This window comes from Bufo bufo, chromosome 6, assembly GCF_905171765.1.
Source record: "Bufo bufo chromosome 6, aBufBuf1.1, whole genome shotgun sequence".
NCBI classification, from domain to species: Eukaryota; Metazoa; Chordata; class Amphibia; order Anura; family Bufonidae; genus Bufo; species Bufo bufo.
Window position 1 is genome coordinate 379,732,765 of NC_053394.1, and position 26,445 is coordinate 379,759,209.

At 43.2% G+C, this 26,445-nt stretch overlaps 2 protein-coding genes across 3 annotated transcripts in view; one reads left to right on the forward strand and one right to left on the reverse strand.

Moving 5' to 3' along the window:
* The window catches only part of LOC121003517 (zinc finger protein 208-like), a 1,049,660-nt gene that overhangs the window by 845,875 nt on the left and 177,340 nt on the right, over positions 1-26,445 (forward strand). The window lies entirely within an intron of this gene.
* LOC121003534 (gastrula zinc finger protein XlCGF26.1-like) lies at positions 80-24,049 on the reverse strand. 2 transcript variants are annotated; one of them, XM_040435432.1, is made up of 4 exons: positions 23,999-24,049; positions 19,707-19,801; positions 5,112-5,214; positions 80-1,975 (listed from the first exon to the last, which is right to left on the reverse strand). In XM_040435432.1, the coding sequence occupies exons 1-4, from the start codon at positions 24,030-24,032 to the stop codon at positions 363-365; spliced, it is 1,845 nt and encodes a 614-aa protein (XP_040291366.1). In that variant the 5' UTR covers positions 24,033-24,049; the 3' UTR covers positions 80-362. The 2 variants fall into 2 exon arrangements, with proteins under 2 accessions (XP_040291366.1, XP_040291365.1); XM_040435431.1 differs by lacking the exon at positions 23,999-24,049 and adding an exon at positions 19,885-20,005.

Consider the following 26,445-nt stretch of genomic DNA (forward strand, 5'->3'; position numbering starts at 1 on the left):
TTAGAGATATTCATAGGTAACAAAATTATCAAAAATTCAATATATCCAATAAAAATATTTTATAACCAAATATTTCCCCACTGGTAAATTTATGCGAGATAAGTGAACCACATGACTTCTACAAATACAGGGGTGGCAGGGACCCCACTTGTTGGATTTATCTACAGGTACATTTTGTATTCATTTAATACAGGAGACAATACGTGTTTGAGATCTCACAGTGGTCCCAATCATCACTCCAAGCCCTCAGCCACCTCTGGTAACCCCAAAGCAAGGTTATGTTTTATCTCCCTGTAACAAGGAGTGTCTGACGGAATAAAGCCAGTTAGCGACACTGACTACCATAAAAACACATAAGGTCACTAAAGGGCTAAGTATGGAGATGGCTTCTCTCTGTGAGTTTTCTTATGTGAAACAAGAGCTGATTTCTGCTTAAAACATTTCCCACAGTCTGAACATGGATATGGCTTCTCTCCTGTGTGAATTCTCAGATGTATAACAAGAGCTGAATTATTGTTAAAACATTTCCCACATTCTAAACATGAAAATGGCTTCTCCCCTGTGTGAATTCTTTGATGTACAACAAGAACTGATTTCTGATTAAAACATTCACCACATTCTGAACATGAAAATGGCTTCTCTCCTGTGTGAATTCTCTGATGTCTAACAATCTGAGATTTAAATCTAAAACATTTTCCACATTCTGAACATGAAAATGACTTCTCCCCTATGTAATTTCTCTGATGTAAAACAAGACTTGATTTTTTGTGAAAACATTTACCACATTCTGAACATGAAAATGGCTTCTCTCCTGTGTGAATTTTCTGATGTGTAACAAGAGCTGTTCTCTGGTTAAAACATTTCCCACATTCTGAACATGAAAATGGCTTCTCTCCTGTGTGAATTCTCTGATGTCTATTAAGAACTGATTTCTGATTAAAACATTTCCCACATTCTGAACATGAAAATGACTTCTCCCCTGTGTGAATTCTCTGATGTCTATCAAGAATTGATTTCTGATTAAAACATTTAGCACATTCCGAACATGAAAATGACTTCTCCCCTGTGTGATTTCTCTGATGTAAAACAAGATTTGATTTTTGATAAAAACATTTACCACATTCTGAACATGAAAATGGCTTCTCTCCTGTGTGAATTCTCTGATGTACAACAAGAGCTGAATTATTGTTAAAACATTTCCCACATTCTGAACATGATAATGGCTTCTCTCCTGTGTGAATTCTCTGATGTCTATCAAGAACTGATTTCTGATTGAAACATTTCCCACATTCTGAACATGAAAATGACTTCTCCCCTGTGTGAATTCTCTGATGTCTAGCAAGATCTGATTTCTGATTAAAACATTTTCCACATTCCGAACATGTAAATGACTTCTCCCCTGTGTGAATTCTCTGATGTCTATCAAGAACTGATTTCTGATTAAAACATTTCCCACATTCCGAACATGAAAATCGTTTCTCTCCTTTGTGAGTACTCTTATGGTAATCAAGAGCTGATTTGTAGTGAAAACATTTCCCACATTCTGAACATGAAAATGGCTTCTCTCCTGTGTGAATTCTCTGATGCATAACAAGAGCTGAATTATTGTTAAAACATTCACCGCATTCTGAACATGAAAATGGCTTCTCTCCTGTGTGAATTCTCTGATGTCTAACAATCTCCGATTTAAATCTAAAACATTTTCCACATTCTGAACATGAAAATGGCTTCCCTCTTACGTGAGCTGTTTGATGTTTAGCATCTCTTCTGTGACTTTTATTTTGTGTTACAGTCTGTGATGAATCAGAAGATCGAACCTGTTTAAAAGGATCAAATAATACATTTTTGCTGTGATTGGATGAGGGTATATCTTGGATATTGGCATGCTCTTCAAATGTATCTCGTGTGATACCACAATCATCTACTTCAAAATCTGAAGATACCAGATTTTTCTCTAAGTTCCTGGTACAGTCATCTGCCAAGAAAAAATACATTTTATTATTTATGAATAATATACCAAAATATTCTATTGAACTTTTATTATATTTCAGTATAAAAAAAATACACAGAAAGGTATGGCACAAAATACAAGAATTAACTGACAAACAGTGATGGCCAAAAAAATCACAATCTAATAGTAGACCAAGGGGCATAACTAGGCCGGGTTGGCCCCCACCTTTAGCAACTTCCCTGCAACCCTCATCCAATCAGTCATTTTAAATACATATAAATAAAACATTTCCTAGCGCTGGACAAGAGGCTTTGACTTCCCCCTTAGTTCACCACACCATAATTAGCTCCCTTAAGAGTCCCTTTCACAGTAGAATTCCTGTTTTGTGCCCTCAGAAGAATGCCCCCTTGATGTATCCAAACAGTAGTTGTGCCCCCTTAGTGCCCCAACACAGTAGTTATGCCCCTTACAATAATGCTTCCTCTTAGTGGCCCCACACAGTTGTTATGCCCGCTTAGTGCCCCCACACAGTAGTTATGCCCCCTTAGTGGCCCCACACAGTAGTTATGCCCCCTTTTTGTCCCCTTCTACAGTAGTAATGTCCCTTAGTGCCCCATACAGTAGTGAAGCTCCTTATACTGCTTATACTTTGAATAAAATTAATAAAGTACTACCAAGCACATCATGCTCCTCCCAGCAGCAGACGTGATGACGTCATCTCTTCTGCTGAGCTGATGAGAGCGCACAGGCCGGGGGATTATCTCTGGTTTGTGCGCTCTCCCTCTTAGCCCAGCAGGTACAATGACATCACTGTATCACACCTGCTGCTGGGGAAAGTGCAGGCCGGGGAATGAGACCTGGGCTATAATGGATGACAGATACAGCAGCTGGACTCGGAGGGAGGAGAGTAGAATGGACAGTAGAAAGCACAGTCCTGTCACTCTCAAGTAAACAAACTGGATGGCACGCTCCATAAAATCTTCCTTTTTTTTGTGGATTAATATTAAGTGCCTGCGATTCATATATAAACACCATCCAATGATAATAAAAATTCTATTACTACAGATGAACTATTTCTAGAAATTAATTTCAGGTGTAATTCTGATGAATTAATCAGAAGAGTCAATTAGGGAATGTAAAATAATATGTGATCCAGTATTACTTGGTATTTAATGTAAAAGATTTATTATACTGCACACTGACACCATTTATACTGATACAAAAGGGCGATGGAAGGTCCCACCAGATACCAACGGCCATCTGACCAATGATTGGTCATAAAATATGTCAAATAATCTCTTAGTGTAAATGCACATTTAGATATAAACAGCAGATCTTGATGATTTGCTTGCCCAAATGCATTCAGCATGGCAGAACATTCCTCCGACAATCATTAACCTCTTAGTGACCAGCCTGTTTGGGCCTTACTGACCAAGCGTTTTTTTGTCCCTTTTCCATCGTCGCGTTCCAAGAGCTATAACTTTTTAATTTATCTTTCTATGAAATTGTTTGAGGGCTTAATTTTTGAGGGACGACTTGTATTTTTTATTGGTATTATTCTGGAGTAAATGGCTCTTTTTGATCGCTTGCTATTACGTTTTTTCAGTGGCAACTAAGAGTAAATTTGCAATTCTGTCTTTTACTTTTACGGCATTCACCATAGTCCGGGTCGTTACGGACATGGCAATTCCAAACATATAGTTGAGATTTTTTTTTTTTTTTACTTTTTTTTATTGAATATTTTCAATGGAAAAAAAAAGCTTCATTTTTCTGGTGGGATTTTTTTTAATTGTAAAAATTAGGTTTTTTTTTACCACTTAATAGTCCTACAAGGGGACTATAACAAACAGCTTTTTGATTGATTTTAAAATGCAATGCATTATTGCCATAGTGCATTGTATTTTAAGGTCAGTGCTTTTCTGACATTGACCAGCAGGCTACGCCAGAGAGGCGCAGACTGCTGGAAATTGCTCAAGGCTGGTCTGAGGCCTACACGAGACCCTAGCCAGCCTTAACACACATTGGCACCCCGCGATCGCATTTACGGGGTGCCGATAGGAGACAGAGGGAGTCCGCTCCCCCTGTCAGCACTTTACATGCGGCAGGCGCCATTGCTCGTGGCATGTAAAGTGTTAAACAGCCCAGATCGGTCCGGGCTGTTAGAGCAGGGGCACGGCTCTCATGTGAGAGCCTGCCCGCCGCTCCCTGCTGCACGGGGGACATGTGTAGCGCTTTTTTACGACGGTTAAGCCTAAGGCCCCTTAGTGACGGCCGTAAAAAGGTGTATGGGTGGTCATTATGGGGTTAATTACCCTATTGATAGCATGTCAATAAGTGTTGGTGAATTTATTTATGCACGTGTGAGAAATACAGATTAATACAGATTTTTAAGAATTTTGAGTAAAATAATGTAAGCCATACATTCTATTGGTATCCTGTTCTCAGCAACTTCCTAGTAATTAGAGCCTATACTTGTCCTCTCAAAGCCAGTGTGAGCGAGTACTGTCTATCTGGACAATGGACCATTAGCATATCAAAGGAACTGTAGTTGTCAATTGTCTAAAGAATGGCTGACAATTGTCCAGTAGGTGGTACATGGCTAGTGGGGCAGGAAAATGCTGGAAAATCCCAACATTCCAGCTGCTTCTATTAGTCTTCAAGAGTTACCTGAAAATGTATAGAAAACCATAAGGAACAACCAAAAAGAAGTGTCCAAGCCATATTCTAGACAATGCTAGGACTGGCTGCTAAGCAAGGAAGGAAGGAAGAAGCAAAGAAGCAGAAGAGAGAAGGAGAAGAGAAAAGTGCTACAGAAGAGGAAACCTGGAGGGGCCAGAGCAAAGATAGGGACTGGAGAGACATGAGAAGACCTCTGTATAGTAACTACACTGTACTGTAGAGGGATAGGAATTTGTGGTTTAGTTACAAAATGGCCTTGGGAGTAAATTTATTATTATTTATTATGTACAAGTCTCTCCGTATGTGATATTTATTTTTGTTCCTTTATACTTTCATATATACTCATCAATAATAATAATAATAATAATAATAATTGTAATATCATTATTCCCACATTGCACAATATATCTATTTATTTTATTTTATTTGTATAAGCAGAATCTTAGAGACCTCTCTGCTTTACTTAGTGGTCACTACTCACCTGGGCGGTTATCTGTAGGAATGTCCTCTGTCCTCTGCTCATCACCCCTCACATATGTCTCTGTAGGATTAATATTGTTCAGATCTTCACCCGGATTCACAAGCTGTGAAAGAAATATGGTAGAAGTCATCAGACGGTTGGAGAAGTCGTGTGGAAGGTTTTATATGACCTGAAAAGACGACCAAAAATGACCGGACAGCAGGAGTTATCTGACCCAAATATCTGCAGGTCTCCTGTATAAATCCAATCTGATTGCTTTGTTATTCCAACCAGTTTGCAATGCAGGGAGAGTAGCCCTTATATTCCATCCCTAACATTACATTGTGAGTATATAACATTACATTGTTTGTGCACCTGTTGCCCTTGCTGGCCGTCCCAGGGCTGTGAAGCCGGTAAGACAAAGTTCTTTCAGTCCATGGCTTGTTTACCTCCTAGGAATGTGCATAATCATCTGCTCTGCTGCAGCCAATGACTGGATTCAGGGGTAACACGTCCACAAGAAACACTTCATCACTAAAGGCAGTCATTGGCTGCAGTAAAGCAGATGACCATGCCTGTGCTGGCGAGGAAGCAAATAACATTTACTGGAATCTTATAAATCTTTCCATAGTAGAGGCTGTGGACACATGTGAAAAGTTACTTATTCCTGAACAAACACTTTAATGCTGTCTTCCTGTTCTGTCTACCAGTTTTGGGATGACTACACGCATGAAGATACTGTACCTAGTATAAGGGACAGGGGAGAACACAGGAGAGGTGAGAACTGATTATCTATCACCACTAGAACACCTTGCTTATCACTGTATATAGTATAAGCACAGGAGAGGTGAGATTATCTATCACCACTAGAACACCCTGCTACCACTGTTTATAGTAAAAGGACAGGAGAGGAGAGAACTGATTACGATTGTATTATATGATTATTATTACTATTATTAGTACCTTATAAAAGCCACTGTCCTTTTTTTTAACAAACGCTGCACGACTAGATTTATCGCATGCATCATTCAGGGAGCGTGTGTTATTTCTCCCAAACACAAAGCAGCCACAATGTTCCTGCAATTGTCTCTGACCACCTTGCCCAGTTGGAGTTAGGTGAGGAGACAGCCAGCGTGGTTGTTTGCTGCTTGATGCACTTTAGAAAGTATTTGGCTATGTGGCTACTATCACCCAGGGAGATCAGCTCTAAAACGGCATGGCAACGCTTCACATGATAGGAAGAAGGGGGAGTGGGAGCGATGTTCTGCCCTGCTTCTGTTTGGGACAGGAGGATATCCATGGAGGAACCCGATAAGTGCCTGGTGTCGGAACAAATGTGGAGGTATCAATAGGACCTGGCCTTCTTGCTACAGTGCTGCCTCGCTGCAAAAAACATTGATCTAATGGGCTGTGAAAGGCATGAACTGTTCCAGTCTGTAACCGTTGCTCCAGGTGTCCATTGTGTGCACCTTGCTGCACAGCTAGAATAGCAAGGAGTGGCCTACATTCACCGCCACTTGGGAGTACAAAGCAGGGATGGCTTTTTTTTAAAAAAATGCCAGCTACTGTAGATAACTTCTAGTGAGGCTGAGCACATGCCATTATCCCCCTAAATCAACAGAATCCACAGAGTGGTACCACAGAGACTGCACCACCAGCAACTTGTGCAAGCAGAGTTGTTTCTTGGCAACACATTCCATTATCGATGGCTGATGGTGGGACAGAATAGGAGGAGGCATAGTCTGAGCAGGAGAAGCAGTAACTGATGATGACTTGGACACAGTACTGCACGTGGATGCCGCCTGGCTGACACAAAGGAGACCGGGAGCAGGAGGAATCTCTTGTGGTAGCTGGTAGACACCTCTGTATAATAGGAGTAGCAGCACATAGGGGTATACTGGCCCTATATGTGGTGGTGCACGCGGTGTTAGACGCCAGTCCGTAGCGTCCCTCCAAGCAGGCATCCATAAATCAACGAAACCGCAGCACTCTCTCGTCTCTTTAAATATCCTTTATTCCATCAAATTCATGCGACGTTTCAACCTGAACGGTCTTTTTCAAGCAACTGACAATAAATCATTACCAGGCTTAAATACCCTCCTTATAGGAGGAGCTACCACATATGTCATAACAAATCACGGCAATGTAAAAATAGTATAGGGTAAGGCAACCTTTCAAATCAACAAATCAGCACTTACTTTGGAACACCCGGTGGAGTGCTGGTGGGATACTGGGCCATCAAATCCCAAGGTGTCACGCCGATGAGTCAGCATCTCCTTAACTCCTGTGAGCTTGCGCAGAAGTGCCGGTACTGAATACGCGCCAAAAAACTTTAGTATAAAGGCGTCCCTTAGTTCACAGTTTGCCGGCGCGTCAGAGCGGAACTCGCACATGCGCATATGCGCGTTCAATGTGCGCAGATGCACCTGGTCAGAGCTCACACAGGCGCACCTGCTTACTGCTAGTCCGTGGTCCTATTGCGCAAGCACTCAAGAAGGGGTTCACGCAGGCGCACAAGTTCAAAGGCTGGCTAGTGCGATATTAGGCATCTAGGTGGTTCAGCTATATCATAGGACGGGCACTAAATAAGAGGACATATAGTGCTTTATAATGATATATAACTGGGGGCGTTATCAAATCGACAATTATCTGTCTCAACACTCTTAATTAACTTGTCAAATAGCAGAGGTAGACATCAACAAAGTGAAAATTTTAATGACACCTTAATATATCCCTCACCGACAGTCCCACTAGTTAATGGAGAAAACTCCGGTGATTGTGTATGCTCAAATCACCAAAGCAGAGAGATAGGCCTTTAAACATGTACACAGACAGTGGCAGAGTCACACTACTAAGTGTGCGACTACCTTATAGTCCAAAACCACTCAACGCTTATGGTCACAATAGGAAGGGGGCCCCCCCGGGGGGACGGGGGGATGCCCCCTGGTTCCATGCGACCGCCATTGCGTATGGTAAATGCCAACTCCATCCTACCTGTAGGAGGAGGCGATTTGCCATGTACATCTAAACAAGAAGGGGAGGGATTACCATTCACACCAGCCGAAGCCCCTTAGCTATAGTGATATCGCACAATGATAGAAAAAAACAAACATATTTAATGGCCAATAAAGTTATTTAATGGCCAATAAAGTAAATAGACTGTCTCGGGGGATTGGTGTATGTACACTTGTTGATACCTATGTTCTGCATAGACAATGAACAAAATGGTAATGGTTCTAATAGCACTCAACTTGATATCATTGTGGTCCAATGGTTCTAATAACATTCAACTTATTGTAATTATAGTCCAATTATGTGGTCATGTTATAGCTACCAATGCCCAACCAGTCGATTGTAAGAGAGAATTCTGCCACTGTGACCCTGCCCACCAGACGTCCACTTGGGGTCCAATCTGTTAAAAAAAAGACATATATTAGTCTCTATAATCATAACCAAAGCGGTTAGGCACAATACTTCAAATGACATTGTGTAATACTCGGTATGAAGAACACAATATTCTGTCTGGATCAGTAGAGCGTGCCAATCCTGAAGTCCCTATTCAAACCGTTCGGTTCGAGTGTTTGGAGTTCAAAAATCAATTTTAACTCAAGTTTCTTTTCCCTATCTCCTCCCCTTCTCTGGGGGGGTATACCGTCTATGATACGGAAGCGAAGTTGTGCAACATTATGCTTGAACTTCAGAAAGTGTTCCGGTACTGGTGGCTCAATTTTTTGTGGGTCCTCATTCTTTTTTCCGGAGAGCAATTTACGTATCTGGTAGCGGTGCTGGTTTAGTCTATTTCTCATTTCCTGTGTTTTTTCACCCACATAGAGTAGCCCACATGGGCACTGCAGAATATATATGAAGTAATCCGACTTACAAAGTATAGAGTTGACACTGACCCTAAATTTGCTATAATGAGGAAGCTCAAACTGTTAGTTGACGATGCCTATGCTACCAATTTGATTGACGAAAAACTACATGAATATCTCCTGACAGAACACCCATACTATATACTCTACCGAAAATTCATAAGGACCTCATGGATCCCCCTGGGCGACCTATAGTGTCTGGGATAGGGTCTGTTTTTTTCTTCACCAACGACGTTCCTTGACAAATTTCTGAGGAATTATGCTACATCTGCTAAATCATATGTCCAGGACACGACGGGCTTTCTACAGAGATTACAACAGATTGATTACAGTGAAGGGGATTATCTTGTCTCGTTTGATGTGGTAAGCTTGTACACAAGCATAGATCACACTAAGGGACTAGAAGCTGTTGAGTGGGCCCTGACCAGGGATGGAATGGAGGACGAGGAGTCACACTTCATATTATCATTATTGGAGATAGACCTGTAATTATTTTCTATTTGAAGACTCCTATTACATTCAAAGGCGCGGGACCGCTATGGGGTCCAATGTGGCCCCGACATATGCAAACGTCTTCATGAGCAGATTTGAAGAACTGACTATATACCCATCTGGCCACTATACACACGTGGTGGGCTGGATGAGGTATATAGATGAATTTTTTCTTCCTATGGAAGGGCACACTGGAAGAATTGATGGACTTCATGAAGTACATCAACTCTATCCATGAGGAACTACAGTTTACCCTAGTATTTTCACAGACACAGTCACAATTTCTGTACACGTCTATCTACAGTGCTGGGGGCCAGTTAAAGACTGACCTGTTTGTTAAACCCACAGATAGGAATAATATGCTTTTATTTCAGAGTGACCATGCTGACTTCATGAAGGAGTCATTACCGTATAGCCAACTCCTGAGGGTGAAACGTATTATCACAGATGATGACAGATTAGAGCATCGTTTAGATGAAATGTGCCACAAGTTTTACGAGAGAGGGTATCCCAGAAGCTTGGTTAATAGACATAAAGAGAGGGTGCAAAAATGTCAGAGAAAAGAGCTATTAGGCCCAAAACCTGTAACAGATAAGAAAAAGAGGATACCGTTCATCTCTACACATACCACTCAGAGTAGACGTATTGCACAAGTTCTCAAATCCAACTGGCACATATTAAAATAAACGTTCCCGGGAATAACAGAATTTCAATCAGCGACACTTTTGTCCTACAGGAGATCACGGAATCTTGGGGACAGACTAATAAGGGCTGACACTAAATGTTACGAGAGTCCTAAGATCAAAAAGAAAGGTTGCTACCCATGCTTGAGCTGCTCTAACTGTAATGGTATGCTTAAGGGAGATAGTTTCACACACCCTAGAACTGGGAAAAGGTACCCTATTAAAAGATACTATACTTGTAAGTCGGATTACTTCATATATATTCTGCAGTGCCCATGTGGGCTACTCTATGTGGGTGAAAAAACACAGGAAATGAGAAATAGACTAAACCAGCACCGCTACCAGATACGTAAATTGCTCTCCGGGAAAAAGAATGAAGACCCACAAAAAATTGAGCCACCAGTACCGGAACACTTTCTAAACTTCAAGCATAATGTTGCACAACTTCGCTTCCGTATCATAGATGGTACACCCCCCCAGAGAAGGGGAGGAGATAGGGAAAAGAAACTTAAGAGACGAGTTAAAAAGGATTTTTGAACTCCAAACGCTCGAACCGAACGGTTTGAATAGGGACTTCAGAATTGGCACGCTCTACTGATCCAGACGGAATATTGTGTTCTTCATACCGAGTATTACACAATGTCATTTGAAGTATTGTGCCTAACCGCTTTGGTTATGATTATAGAGACTAATATATGTTTTTTTTTAACAGATTGGACCCCGAGTGAACGTCTGGTGGGCAGGGTCACAGTGGCAGAATTCTCTCTTACAATCGACTGGTTGAGCGTTGATAGCTATAACATGACCACATAATTGGACTATAATTACAATAAGTTGAGTGTTATTAAAACCATTGGACCACAATGATAATAAGTTGAGTGCTATTAGAACCATTACCATTTTGTTCATTGTCTATGCAGAACATGGGTATCAACAAGTGTACATACACCAATCCCCCGAGACAGTCCATTTACTTTATTGGCCATTAAATACACTGCTCAAAAAAATAAAGGGAACACTTAAACAACACAATGTAACTCCAAGTCAATCACACTTCTGTGAAATCAAACTGTCCACTTAGGAAGCAACACTGAGTGACAATCAATTTCACATGCTGTTGTGCAAATGGAATAGACAACAGGTGGAAATTATAGGCAATTAGCAAGACCCCCCCAATAAAGGAGTGGTTCTGCAAGTGGTGCCCACAGACCACTTCTCAGTTCCTATGCTTCCTGGCTGATGTTTTGGTCACTTTTGAATGCTGGCGGTGCTTTCACTCTAGTGGTAGCATGAGACGGAGTCTACAACCCACACAAGTGGCTCAGGTAGTGCAGCTTATCCAGGATGGCACATCAATGCGAGCTGTGGCAAGAAGGTTTGCTGTGTCTGTCAGCGTAGTGTCCAGAGCATGGAGGGGCTACCAGGAGACAGGCCAATACATCAGGAGACGTGGAGGAGGCCGTAGGATGGCAACAACCCAGCAGCAGGACCGCTACCTCCGCCTTTGTGCAAGGAGGAACAGGAGGAGCACTGCCAGAGCCCTGCAAAATGACCTCCAGCAGGCCACAAATGTGCATGTGTCTGCTCAAAAGGTCAGAAACAGACTCCATGAGGGTGATATGAGGGCCCGACGTCCACAGGTGGGGGTTGTGCTTACAGCCCAACACCGTGCAGGACGTTTGACATTTGCCAGAGAACACCAAGATTGGCAAATTCGCCACTGGAGCCCTGTGCTCTTCACAGATAAAAGCAGGTTCACACTGAGCACATGTGACAGACGTGACAGAGTCTGGAAACGCCGTGGAGAACATTCTGCTGCCTGCAACATCCTCCAGCATGACCGTTTTGGCATTGGGTCAGTAATGGTGTGGGGTGGCATTTCTTTGGAGGGCCGCACAGCCCTCCATGTGCTCGCCACAGGTAGCCTGACTGCCATTAGGTACAGAGACGAGATCCTCAGACACCTTGTGAGACCATATGCTGGTGCGGTTGGCCCTGGGTTCCTCCTAATGCAAGACAATGCTAGGCCTCGTGTGGCTAAAGTGTGTCAGCAGTTCCTGCAAGACGAAGGCATTGATGCTATGGACTGGCCCGCCCGTTTTCCAGACCTGAATCCAATTGAGCACATCATGTCTCGCTCCATCCACCAACGTCACATTGCACCACAGACTGTCCAGGAGTTGGAAGATGCTTTAGTCCAGGTCTGGTAGGAGATCCCTCAGGAGACCGTCCGCCACCTCATCAGGAGCATGCACAGGCGTTGTAGGGAGGTCATACAGGCACGTGGAGGCCACACACACTACTGAGCCTCATTTTGACTTGTTTTAAGGACATTACATCAAAGTTGGATCAGCCTGTAGTGTGTTTTTCCACTTTAATTTTGAGTGTGACTCCAAATCCAGACCTCCATAGGTTGAAAAATTTGATTTTCATTTTTTAATTTTTGTGTGATTTTGTTGTCAGCACATTCAACTATGTAAAAAACAAAGTATTTCAGAAGAATATTTAATTACCGTATTTTTCGCCGTATAAGACGCACTTTTTTCCCCCCAAAAGTGGGGGGAAAATAGCAGTGCGTCTTATACGGCGAATGCTGCCGATTTTGTCGGGTTTTCAATGATACACCCGCCGCGATGCCGTGCGGCGGGTGTATCAGCTGTGAGGGAGGCGGGACTGGGGGCCGGCATCTGCTTTTAAAATGACAGCGGGGCCCGTGCAGTGACTGTGTTCTACTACACGGGCCCCGCTCACTGTATGATCCTATGTCTAATAGTTACCGTAATTGTAATTGTATGTAATCAGGAGCGCTGTGTATTGCCGGTACTTACAACTAGAAGCGGTAGGTAGCAGAGAGGAGGGAGGAGGCAGGCCGGGAGGACGGAAGCTGGCAGCGTGAGTCATACGTCATGCGTCTGCGCCGCCCACTTTATGAATGAATGAAGCAGGCGGCGTGGATGCATGACGTATGACTCACGCTGCCAGCGCCCGTTCTCCCGGCCTGCCTTCTCCCTCCTCCCTCCTCTCTGCTACCTACCGCTTCTAGTTGTAAGTACCAGCAATACACAGCGCTCCTGATTACATACAATTACAATTACGGTAACTATTAGACATAGGATCATACAGTGAGCGGGGCCCGTGTAGTAGAATACAATCACTGCACGGGCCCCGCTGTCATTATAAAATCAGATGCCGGCCCCCAGCGTGTATTGAGGGTCATTCACTACAGGGACACTTATGGAGGGGATCTGTGGATGACACATAGCATAAGATGCTATATATGTGTCATCCACAGATCCCCCCCCATAACTGTCATACACAGATCCTCATAACAGTGCCATCCAGAGATCCCCCATGAGTGTCACCCAGAGATCCCCCATAAGTGTCACCCAGAGATCCCCCATAAGTGTCACCCAGAGATCCCCCATAAGTGTCACCCACAGATCCCCCATAAGTGTCACCCACAGATCCCCCATAAGTGTCACCCACAGATCCCCCATAAGTGTCACCCACAGATCCCCCATAACAGTGCACCATCCACAGATCCCCCATAACAGGGCCATCCACAGACCACAATTAGTTCAAAACCCACCAAAAGCACACATTTTTTTTCTTATTTTCCTCCTCAAAAACCTAGGTGCGTCTTATAGGCCGGTGCGTCTTATAGGGCGAAAAATACGGTAATTCAGATCTAGGATGTGTTATTTTTGTGTTCCCTTGATTTTTTTTGAGCAGTGTTTATTTTTTTCTATCATTGTGCGATATCACTAGAGCTAAGGGGCTTCGGCTGGTGTGAATGGTAATCCCTTGAGGGAGTGGGGGACCCAGGTATGGGTCTCTTCCCTCCCCTTCTTGTTTAGATGTAAATTGCAAATCACCTCCTCCTACAGGCAGGATGGAGTTGGCATTTACCATACGCAATGGCGGTCACATGGAACCAGGGGGCATCCCCCCGTCCCCCCGGGGGGGCCCCCTTCCTATTGTGACCATAAGCATTGAATGGTTTTGGACTATAAGGTAGTCGCACACTTAGTAGTGTGACTCTGCCACTGTCCGTGTACATGTTTAACGGTCTATCTCTTTTTGTCCATTAACTAGTGGGACTGACGACAAGGGATATATTAAGGTGTCATTAAAATTTTCACTTTGTTGATGTCTACCTCTGCTATTTGACAAGTTAATTAAGAGTGTTGAGACAGATAATTGTCGATTTGATAACGCCCCCAGTTATATATCATTATAAAGCACTATATGTCCTCTTATTTAGTGCCCATCCTATGATATAGCTGAACCACCTAGATGCCTAATATCGCACTAGCCAGCTGTGAACTTGTGCGCCTGCGTGAGCCCCTTCTTGAGCGATTGTGCAATAGGACCACGGACTAGCAGTAAACAGGTGCGCCGGCGTGAAGCAGATCTGGCCCTGGTAGGTTTTGGGAGGTTCTAACTGTATGTTGCCTTCACTCTGTATTGCTGCAACTGCCACCATCCTCTTCCACTGATGTTACCTTCTTCGCAGCTCCCTGATCTAGCTCCCAGATCCTGTCCAACACACAATCATTGTAATAGTTCTCAACCTTCCGCCATGAAAACTGTGATATGTCATTATGGGCTTCCTAGCCCCCTCCAGATTACCTGCTTTATACTTGCCTTGAGTTCCACTGCTGCTACCACTGCCCCTACCACCATGAGTGCAGCTACAGGTGCCACTACTCCTACCACCACAAGCACAGCTATACATGGGGTGCCCCTCCTCCCCCGAATCTCCTTCTCATGGTAGTCTAAACGCTGAGCCATCCAGTCCACAATAATATTAGGAGCCAGGGAGAACTGTGGCCAACTACTACTACTACTCCTGGCAGGTACTGATACTGCTGGTACTACATACATTCTGATTCTGGGAGGACGAGGCATGGGTCTTTCGTTTTGCACTCTTCCATTTCTCAGACATTTTATTATGAAGCCTATAAATAAAAAGTCAGGGGTTTGGAACACACAGATTATTTCACAGTACAAGCAAAATGGCAGTGTGTTTTTTGTTATTTAAAGACAGTGGCACAATTAAATGTCTCTCCACTTCTACAAACACACTCCACACTGGTATTGACAATTTACTTTGAGAAGAATGCAGTGAAATGTCTTAAGAGCTATGCGTTTAATATCAGTGGCAAAACAATGAAAACTGTGTACTACAATGTTTTTGAAACACACAGTCTGATGTACTAATATATCCACTAACACAATATAGCAATGCAGCGTTTGTTGTAAAATGTCTATGTGTTTAATAATTTGGATATAAAATTGGTATTGTTGCTGTAACATGATTGTGCTATAATGCAATGTGTTTAACCCTTTGAGGACCTTGTGATTTTTAGTTTTTCTGCTTTCATTTTTCACTCCCTGCCTTCCTGGGGCCATAACTTTTTTTATATTTTTCCGTTCACATAGCCTTAAGAGGGCTTGTTATTTTGTAGGAAAAGTTGCGCTTTCCAATTCCAACATTTAATATTGCACACAATGTAGTGGAGAGCTGAAATAAAATTCCAAATGGGCTGAAATAAAAAACAAACAAAAAAAAAACGCCTGGCTGCACTGTAGAATCCAATAGATAAACCCATGCACTCTAGCAACTGAGCCACCACTCCTTCTTATCAAAGAGACCAAATAAACCTGGTTTACCGATTCTAAGGCTGGGTGGGCTCAGGCTGTCTGAATGATAGCCCGCCCTGCCCTCCTATTCAGAAAAGCATCGGAAGTGAGCATACATGGCTGAAGAGTAGATGTGATGTCACGAAAAGCCGAGGTGGGGGCCTAGCCTTGGAGGCAGGAAATCAGAAAATGCCAGACAAGCTGAACAAGTGAGGTGGGACAACCACTTTAAGCCCAGTTTGAGCATCCCCTCACTCCCTTCATACTTTCCCTAAAGGAATTCCCTATCTTTAGTGTTCCTATCACACTGCGTTAGTGACTTGTGTCTATAATCGTTCTTTGTCAGACTCTGCCCCCTCCCCACGTCCTCCCAGTGTCATATTATCCACAGTCCTCTACCTTCTTCATGGTTTTCCCTACTAATACTGACATTAAACGCACTGGGCACCGTTTTCAAGTGATTCATCTGAAACGACTCGCATAAGCTTTGTTTTTGTATGGCAGACCAATTACATATTAATTTCAGGGACTCATTGTCTAAAGTTTAGACAATGAGTCCCTGAAATTAATACCTTCAGAGTAAAGATGAGCAAATTGATTCTAAACTAATCGGATTCAGTAAGAATTTTGCAAAAATTGGTCTGCCATACAAAAACAAAGATCCCTCCCCACCAGCTACTCTTCTTGCTTTCGGTCTGTCCATAAACATATTATGCTGCTGAAGATCTCATCTCTACATTATCCATTACACTAGAAGAGCAAATGTTTAGACTCTAGTGTAATGGATAATGTAGAGATGATATCTTCAGCAGCATGATATGTTTAGGGACATACAGAAGACAAGGAGGAGTAGGTGGTGGGGAGGGAGCTCTCCAGAGGGATCTGATAAATGATGCTGTAATCTTGTAGTTCACAGGATGTCAGCCACACAGGAGAGAGACAGCAAGCCTCAGACTGGGGGTCAGATAGAGATCACATGACCAGGTGTCCATAATCAAAGGTTCAAAATGTATGGATGCATCTGAGCAGCTAGAAAATTGTTGGCGCGTTAGAATTATATGTGCTGATGAAAATAATCCTATAAAGCTTTTCCAATAATCAACTTCCAATATTATCAGGGGCGTAGCTGTAAAGCAGGGGTGGGGAACCTCTGCCCCGCAGGACCATTTTATGTGGCCCGACCCCTGCCAGGGGTCATTAGCATGTGGGAGGCACAGGAAGGTGAGAACAGCGCATTGCTAGCTGTACTCACCCTCCCTGGTCTTCTTCCAGCCCCACGCTGTGTCCTGACACATACAGTGTCAGGACGTAGAGCATGTAGATGCGCATTATGACCTGACGCTGTGCACTGTCAGGTCACAGTACAGCGTGGCAGGATGAAGACCAGGGAGGGTAAGTGAATCTGGAAAGTGGCAGTGGCGTCCGGAGCTGGAGAGGCAAGTTTATTTTTTTATTTTTTTTAAATGTCTGATCTGCTGGGGTCTAATCTGAGGCTGGGGGGTCTATTGGGGGTCTGATCTGAAGCTGGGGGGTCTGATGAGGGTCTGATCTGAGGTTGAGGGTCTGATGTAAGGCTTGGGAGGTTCTGATCTGAGGCTGAGGTAGGCTGGGGGATTTGATAGGAGGTGAGGGCAGATCTGAGGCTGAGAAAGGGACATAGACAGGGACATTTGCGAAGAAAGAGGCAGAGACAGTGGCAGGGAGAGCGAAAGCTGGGTGAACCCCTATTTGGACCCCTCTGGGTTTAGCTTGGCTGCCATTAAAGCCAAATAAAGAACTAAATATATAACGTTCTCAACTTAAAAATGAGACTGCTATATGTGGTCAAAATGGCGCCTGTACTATTTGTAATATACACTCACCTAAAGAATTATTAGGAACACCTGTTCTATTTCTCATTAATGCAATTATCTGGTCAACCCATCACATGGCAGTTGCTTCAATGCATTTAGGGGTGTGGTCCTGGTCAAGACAATCTCCTGAACTCCAAACTGAATGTCAGAATGGGAAAGAAAGGTGATTTAAGCAATTTTGAGCGTGGCATGGTTGTTGGTGCCAGACGGGCCGGTCTGAGTATTTCACAATCTGCTCAGTTACTGGGATTTTCACGCACAACCATTTCTAGGGTTTACAAAGAATGGTGTGAAAAGGGAAAAACATCCAGTATGCGGCAGTCCTGTGGGCAAAAATGCCTTGTGGATGCTAGAGGTCAGAGGAGAATGGGCCGACTGATTCAAGCTGATAGAAGAGCAACGTTGACTAAAATAACCACTCGTTACAACCGAGGTATGCAGCAAAGCATTTGTGAAGCCACAACACGCACAACCTTGAGGCGGATGGGCTACAACAGCAGAAGACCCCACTGGGTACCACTCATCTCCACTACAAATAGGAAAAAGAGGCTACAATTTGCACGAGCTCACCAAAATTGGACTGTTGAAGACTGGAAAAATGTTGCCTGGTCTGATGAGTCTCGATTTCTGTTGAGACATTCAAATGGTAGAGTCTGAATTTGGCGTAAACAGAATGAGAACATGTATCCATCCTCTGATGGATACTTCCAGCAGGATAATGCACCATGTCACAAAGCTCTAATCATTTCAAATTGGATTTTTGAACATGACAATGAGTTCACTGTACTAAAATGGCCCCCACAGTCACCAGATCTCAACCCAATAGAGCATCTTTGGGATGTGGTGGAACGGGAGCTTCGTGCCCTGGATGTGCATCCCTCAAATCTCCATCAACTGCAAGATGCTATCCTATCAATATGGGCCAACATTTCTAAAGAATGCTATCAGCACCTTGTTGAATCAATGCCACGTAGAATTAAGGCAGTTCTGAAGGCAAAAGGGGGTCCAACACCGTATTAGTATGGCGTTCCTAATAATTCTTTAGGTAAGTGTATAGCACAGGCACCATTTTGTGCTGCAAATATATAGCGCTCTAGATTTTTAAAATTCAAGCTCAATTTCTGTAAATTACCTCTAAGTCACTTATATGTTTGACCAAATATAGTCGTCAAATTGAGAATTTTGTATGGCCCCCGAACGATGTTACAAATATCCAAATGGCCCTCGGCAGCAAAAAGGTTCCCCACCCCTGCTGTAAGGGGTGCAATCACTACTGGGCCTAGGAGCCTGAGGGGGCCCAAAGACCCTTGTGCCACATAAGATGACACCGGTACTATACAAAGTTCATGGAGGTCAAGTTACATCTCTGGCTGGAGGGAAAGGGTAAGGTCAAGAATTTGGCTTGGGGCAGGGGATGCAGTTTCAATTTTTCGCCTCAGACAGCAGGAAGGCTATGTGCTTCCCTGTCCCTGGCCACAAAGCACTGAGGGAAGGGGGCCCAAGCTGAACTCTTGCACCAGGGCACATGAGCCTTTAGCTACCTCATTGAATATTATATTATATTCTATGCAAGTAAGAAGGGTGACTTGCATCTACATGTGCTAGAATAGAATCCGTGGTATGATCTTGGTACTGCCATTCTGACAGTAAGGAGACACCAGGAGACTGCAGCCTAGACTACAAAACCTTTGAAGATAATGATGCATTTATCTCCTGATGTTCATGTTCAAGCTGACAATTCAGGCACAACTTTGGTTGACCATTTGTAGTATTGCATGGTTCCGGCCTAAGACCTCTCAGAAAACTGTTGTGCCACTCTTGTGCAACCACAAAAGATCTGCAGCAGTTGACAGAGAAGGCCATCTTAAAAGTCTATACAGGTAGAAAATAGTGAGAAGATCCAGACAACATGTAATGTCTATGGTCAGCTGTAATCCTGCCATCTCCATCTTTCCTATTATACAAGTATAAAACATATAATACCGGTGGATAAAACAGGACTAAAGACAAGATCTTCACAGCCTTCTACAGATCTTAGGGGACATTTCATGAGACCCTATATCCATCTACCTGATCATCCTGTGGGACATTGTGATATTCTTCTGACCCATCCTGTAGAAGAAGAGGACTGGCACATCTCTCCGGTGTTCTTATCTCTTCCTTAACTGTAGGAAACACATCCAGTGACTGAATTCATTCCTTACGTACAGATAATGAGAGGACGTGTGTATTTAGTCATGTCTATTACCTGGTGATATGAGGGGCTGGTGATCCTCCATCATGAGGCCCTTATATTCATCTACCTGATCATCCTGTGGATCATAGTGATGTTCTTCTAAATTATCCTGTGGAAGAAGTGGACTGGGAAATCTCTCAAGCGTTGTTCTCTCTTTCTTAACTGTAGCTGTTGCAGAATCAGGATTAGATCGGATGGTCAGCCATGTTGTCTTAGGTATACATCTTGGGGCACATTTATTAAAGACCTGTGTTTTAGGCGCAGGTCTTAACAAAGACCGCCGAAGTTATGAAGTGAATAAAGCTCAAAATCCTTCTAGCTTTTATTTCCATACACACAAATGCATTGGTAACACTACACATTCTATTTCAAATCAAAACATGAAGAAAAATGTATCAAATTTGTGTTGTTCCTCTAAAAGAATTGAAGAAAAGTGAATATTAGACTGTTCAAAAAAATAGCAGTGTTTGTATTATTCTTTACAAACTCAAACATTCACTATATAAACTGATAAATGTTTGAAGATTTTGCTTTCCTTTGAATCACTTAACTAATATTTAGTTGTATAACCTCTGTTTCTGAGAACTGCTGGACATCTGTGTTGCATGGAGTCAACCAACTTCTTTTACCTGTGAACAGGTATTGCAGCCCAGGATGATTGGACTACATTCCACAGTTCTTCTCTATTTCTTGGGTTTGCCTCAGAAGCTGCATTTTTTTATGTCACCCCACAAGTTTTCTATTGGATTAAGATCCGGGGATTGGGCTGGCCACTCCATAATGTCAATCTTGTTGGTCTGGAACCAAGATGTTTACTGGTGTGTTTGGGGTCGTTGTCTTGTTGGAACACCCATTTCAAGGGCATTTCTTCTTCAGCATAAGGCAGAATGACCTCTTCAAGTATTCTGATGTATTCAAACTGATCCATGATCCCTGGTGTGCGATAAATAGGCCCAATACCATAGTATGAGACACATCCCCATATCATGATGCTTGTGCCACCATGATTCACTGTCTCCACAGTGTACTGTGGCTTGAATTCAGTGTTTGGGGGTCGTCTGACAAACTGTCTCCGGTCACTAGACCCAAAAAGAACAATCTTACTTTCATCAGTCCACAAAATGTCTCTTTAGGCCAGTCAATGTGCTTTGGCAAATTGTAACCTCTTCAGCACGTCTTTTTTTCCAACAGTGGGACTTTGCGGGGGCTTCTTGCAGATAGCTTGGCTTCACATAGGCGTCTTCTAATTGTAACAGTACTCACAGGTAACTTTAGACCTTCTTTGATCTTCCTGGAGCGGATTGTTGGCTGAGTCCTTGCCATTTGGGCTATTCTTCTATCCATTCGAATGGTAGTTTTTCGCTTTCTACGTCTTTCAGGTTTTGGTTTCCATTTTAAAGCATTTGCACACATTTTAGCTGAGCAGCCTATCATTTTCTGCACTTCATTATATGTTTTCCCCTCTCCAATCAACTTTTTAATCAAGGTACACTGTTCTTCTGAACAATATCTGGAACGACCTATTTTCCTCAGAATTTCAGAGAGAAATGCCCTGTAACCAGCATGTACAACATTTGCTGACTTCTTTCCTTAAATAAGGGCAATAATTGCCACCTGTTTTTCAAAGAATGAATGACCTGACTCATTGAACTCCACACTGCTATTATTTTGAACATGCCCCTTTCAATTAGTGATTCAATTACAGAGAATCAGCAGCATGCATGTCATGACTGTTGGGTCTGTTGGATTTCTATTACTCTACTACACCTGCTTATTTATTATTGCCATGTAGAAATATAATTTCTACCAAAAACAGTGATTGATCAGGTTAGTGATGTCTGACTGCTATTATTTTGAGCACAACTGTATATGTAAGACAGCTTCCAAGCTATCTTACATTTAGACCCTTTTCTACACCTGAAAAATTTGTAGAAAATGGTAAATGAGACAGGCCTGCCGTCCCGTTCCTTTCCCCGCCCACTCCACGTCGACAATTGTAGACCTGCCCCCCCCCCCCATTGCACCGACATCTGCTCACCATTTTGAAGTGAGTACTAACTACTTTTGCTGAGAAAATAGAGGCCTTTAAGTAATCGATTAAAGATGTTATGATGGAATGGTGACCTTTAGAAAGTAGATAATATTTGCACTAGAAGTGGAAGCCTTGGCCAAGATAAATGTATTTGTCTATTAAAACTAACCATTTGCAGGTTTATGATCAGGATCGATCCTCGGTGTTGGACCGGTGATAAATGAAAAATGGAGATTGGTACTTGAATTGGAGAGGATTAATGGAAGGTCCCAGGAACTAATTATTTATGCAAGAAGAGATCGTGATAAGGAACTTTTATCCAATTAGAAGTTGTTGTCGGTGTAACTTGTGTAGATCTATGGTTACGTATGATAATGATGGAATCTGTGTGTGTAAACCACTGAAGTCTATGTACAGCGACACACTGCTGAAAACTGGAATTAAAATAATAATTATTCCTTTGTTCTCTGAGGTATAAAAGACGGTGTCCAGGACTTATAACGGAGCGCTGCCTTTTACTGTAATTTACTACCATTTACTAGGGGTGCACCGAAATGAAAATTCTGGTCCGAAACGAAACCGAAAATTCAGGATGCCCTTGACCGAAAACCGAAACTGCCTTTTTGCCCAAATACTTTTAAAATACTTTTTTTTTAATGATTTTATTAATAATTCTTTTTCATGAATGAAATTCATCTGTGGGTGGCGCTGTTATGGAGAGGGGGATCTGTGGGTGGCGCTGTTATGGAGAGGGGGATCTGTGGGTGGCGCTGTTATGGAGAGGGGGATCTGTGGGTGGCGCTGTTATGGAGAGGGGGATCTGTGGGTGGCGCTGTTATGGAGAGGGGGATCTGTGGGTGGCGCTGTTATGGAGAGGGGGATCTGTGGGTGGCGCTGTTATGGAGAGGGGGATCTGTGGGTGGCTCTGTTATGGAGAGGGGGATCTGTGGGTGGCGCTGTTATGGAGAGGGGGATCTGTGGGTGGCTCTGTTATGGAGAGGGGGATCTGTGGGTGGCTCTGTTATGGAGAGGGGGATCTGTGGGTGGCGCTGTTATGGAGAGGGGGATCTGTGGGTGGCTCTGTTATGGAGAGGGGGATCTGTGGGTGGCACTGTTATGGAGAGGGGGATCTGTGCACTGTTATGGAAAGGGGATATGTGCACTGTTATGGGCATAACAGTGCACAGATCCCTTTCCCCATAACAGTGCACAGATCCCTTTCCCCATAACAGTGCACAGATCCCCCCTCCCCATAGCAGTGCCATAGACCGATCCCCCTACCCATAACAGCCCCGGCCCTGCTGCTCACAGCATCACTCACTGCATCTTTATTTTACCTTACAATCGTGACGCTCCAGTAACAACTCTGCAGGCAGAGCGGAGGGCGGCGTAACGTCACTTACTCACGTGACGCACCTGCTCCGCCCACTTTATGAATGAAGGAGGCGGAGCAGGCGCGTCACGTGAGTAAGTGACGTTACGCCGGCCTCCGCTCTGCCTGCAGAGTTGTTAGTTACTGGAGCCTCACGATTGTAAGGTAAAATAAAGATGCAGTGACAAAGTAAACCGCCCGCCCGGCGCCCGCCCGCAGATGGTGGGTAACAAATCCCACACCCCATATTTTCGGCCGATATGTAACAATATCGGCCGAAGTGGATTAGGTGCATTTTCGGCCGATATTTTCGGCTGCCGGAATTTCGGTGCACCCCTACCATTTACCTCTTGTGCCATAATCTGCCTACATTTTACATTGACTTCAATGCTGTCTTGCTGATCTTCAGATTTCCATCAGAGATTTTAAGCCAAAACCAGGTGAGACTCTAAACACAGAACAGGTACAGATTTTCCCCTATATCTTATGTCTGTGGAGGCTCAAATCCTGGTTGTGGCTCACAATCACTGATGGAAATCACTGATGAAACACTGACGTGTGAATGAGGCCTAAACGAAAGAATCTTCTGGAGAAAGAAGTTGCTTCAAGAAGTTTTGTGTTGTTGTGGCCAATTTCGAACAGTAGTAAACACATCCAGTGACTGAATTCATCCTTTATATACAGATATTGAGAGGACGTGTGTATTTAGTCATGTCTATTACCTAGTGATGTGAGGGGCCGGTGATCCTCCGTCATGATGTCCTTGTACAGATCTTTGTGTCCTTCTAAATACTCCCACTCCTCCATGGAGAAATAGACGGTGACATCCTGACACCTTATAGGAACCTGACAACACAATGATACAGTCATCACCCAGATCCCTTCATAGCGTTCCTGTATAATGTCCTAGCATTCCCAGCAGTGTCACCTCTCCAGTCAGCAGCTCAATCATCTTGTTGGTGAGTTCTAGGATCTTCTCTCTATTGACTTCCTCATGTATCAGGGGGTGAGGTGGAGGCCCCATGATTGGGCTCAGGGTTCTTTCCCATCCTTCAGAAACAGGGACCTGACAGCGCTCACTAGAGGTCTTCTTCACTACTGTGTAGTCCTGGTTATGGAGAGACACAGTAATAAATATCACTCCATACATCTCCAGAGTCCCTCACCTCTCCAGTCATGACCATCTGTTAGTAACATAGATAAGATGATGTAATGTGACATCATCAGAATCTCTCACCTCTCCAGTAAGCCGGAAGAGGATCTCCAGGGTGAGATTTATCATACTCTCTGCCATCTTGTCCCTGTCCATTCTTGTCGGGTCAATCAGGAGAAGGATCTTATATAGAAGATCTCCACTGAGCGGATCCTATATTGTAGGAACCTGAATGGAAAGAAAATGACACAATGTAAAATCCTGCCAAATCTCATGTAAAATACAATAAATGGAGAGAAGAGGAGACATCGGAGGAGATAATAAAGTGTAGATGTTGTGTTCTCTCTTTTTATATGGATCGAAACATGTGCGAGGTCAAGGCAGTTTCACGATATGTCATAAAATCCAATATATAGAAAATACAAAACATAAGTTGATCAACAAGTCATAAAACTGGGAATAAAAAAAATACAGCCAGGTCCATAAATATTGGGACATCGACACAATTCTAAATTTTTTGGCTCTATACACCACCACAATGAATTTGAAATGAAACAAACAAGATGTGCTTTAACGTCAGACTGTCAGCTTTAATTTGAGGGTATTTACATCCAAATCAGGTGAACGGTGCAGGAATTACAACAGTTTGCATATGTGCCTCCGACTTGTTAAGGGACTAAAAGTAATGGGACAGAATAATAATCATATATCAAACTTTCACTTTTTAATACTTGGTTGCAAATCCTTTGCAGTCAATTACAGCCTGAAGTCTGGAACGCATAGACATCACCAGACGCTGGGTTTCATCCCTAGTGATGCTCTGCCAGGCCTCTACTGCAACGGTCTTCAGTTCCTGCTTGTTCTTGCAGCATTTTCCCTTCAGTTTTGTCTTCAGCAAGTGAAATGCATGCTCAATCGGATTCAGGTCAGGTGATTGACTTGGCCATTCCATAACATTCCACTTCTTTCCCTTAAAACACTCTTTGGTTACTTTTGCAGTATGCTTTTGGTCATTGTCCATCTGCACTATGAAGTGCCGTCCAATGAGTTCTGAAGCATTTGGCTGAATATGAGCAGATAATATTGCCTGAAACACTTCAGAATTCATCCTGCTGCTTTTGTCAGCAGTCACATCAGATTATATTGCCTGAAACACTTCAGAATTCATCCTGCTGCTTTTGGCAGCAGTCACATCATCAAAAAATTCAAGAGAACCAGTTCCATTGGCAGCCATACATGCCCACGCCATGACACTACCACCACCATGCTTCACTGAGGAGGTGGTATGCTTAGGATCATGAGCAGTTCCTTTTCTTCTCCATACTCTTCTTCCCATCACTCTGGTACAAGTTGATCTTGGTCTCATCTGTCCATAGGATGTGGTTCCAGAACTGTGAAGGCTTTTTTAGATGTTGTTTGGCAAACTCTAATCTGGCCTTCCTGTTTTTGAGGCTCACCAATGGTTTACATCTTGTGGTAAACCCTCTGTATTTACTCTGGTGAAGTCTTCTCTTGATTGTTGACTTTGACACATATGCACCTACCTCCTGGAGAGTGTTCTTGATCTGGCCAACTGTTGTGAAGGGTGTTTTCTTCACCAGGGAAATCTTCGGTCATCCACCACAGTTGTTTTCCATGGTTTTATGGTGTTGCTGAGCTCACCGGTGCATTCCTTCTTTTTAAGAATGTTCCAAACAGTTGTTTTGGCCACGCCTAATGTTTTTAGTATCTCTCTGATGGTTTTGTTTTGTTTTTTCAGCCTAATGATGGCTAGCTTCACTGATAGTGACAGCTCTTTGGATCTCATCTTGAGAGTTGACAGCAACAGATTCCAAATGCAAATAGCACACTTGAAATGAACTCTGGACCTTTTATCTGCTCCATGTAATTGGGATAATGAGGGAATAACACACACCTGGCCATGGAACAGCTGAGAAGACAATTGTCCCATTACTTTTGGTACCTTAACAAGTGGGAGGCATATATGCAAACTGTTGTAATTCCTACACCGGTGAC

Excerpts from the sequence above, each read along its gene's own strand:
- LOC121003534 (XM_040435432.1), bottom strand. The coding sequence starts at position 24,032 with ATGACGGAGGATCACCGGCCCCTCACATCACTAG. Across the intron at positions 19,802-23,998 it reads CCGGCCCCTCACATCACTAG|TTAAGGAAGAGATAAGAACA; the intron begins GTAATAGACATG and ends TGTTTCCTACAG. Across the intron at positions 5,215-19,706 it reads ATGTCCCACAGGATGATCAG|CTTGTGAATCCGGGTGAAGA; the intron begins GTAGATGGATAT and ends TTTCTTTCACAG.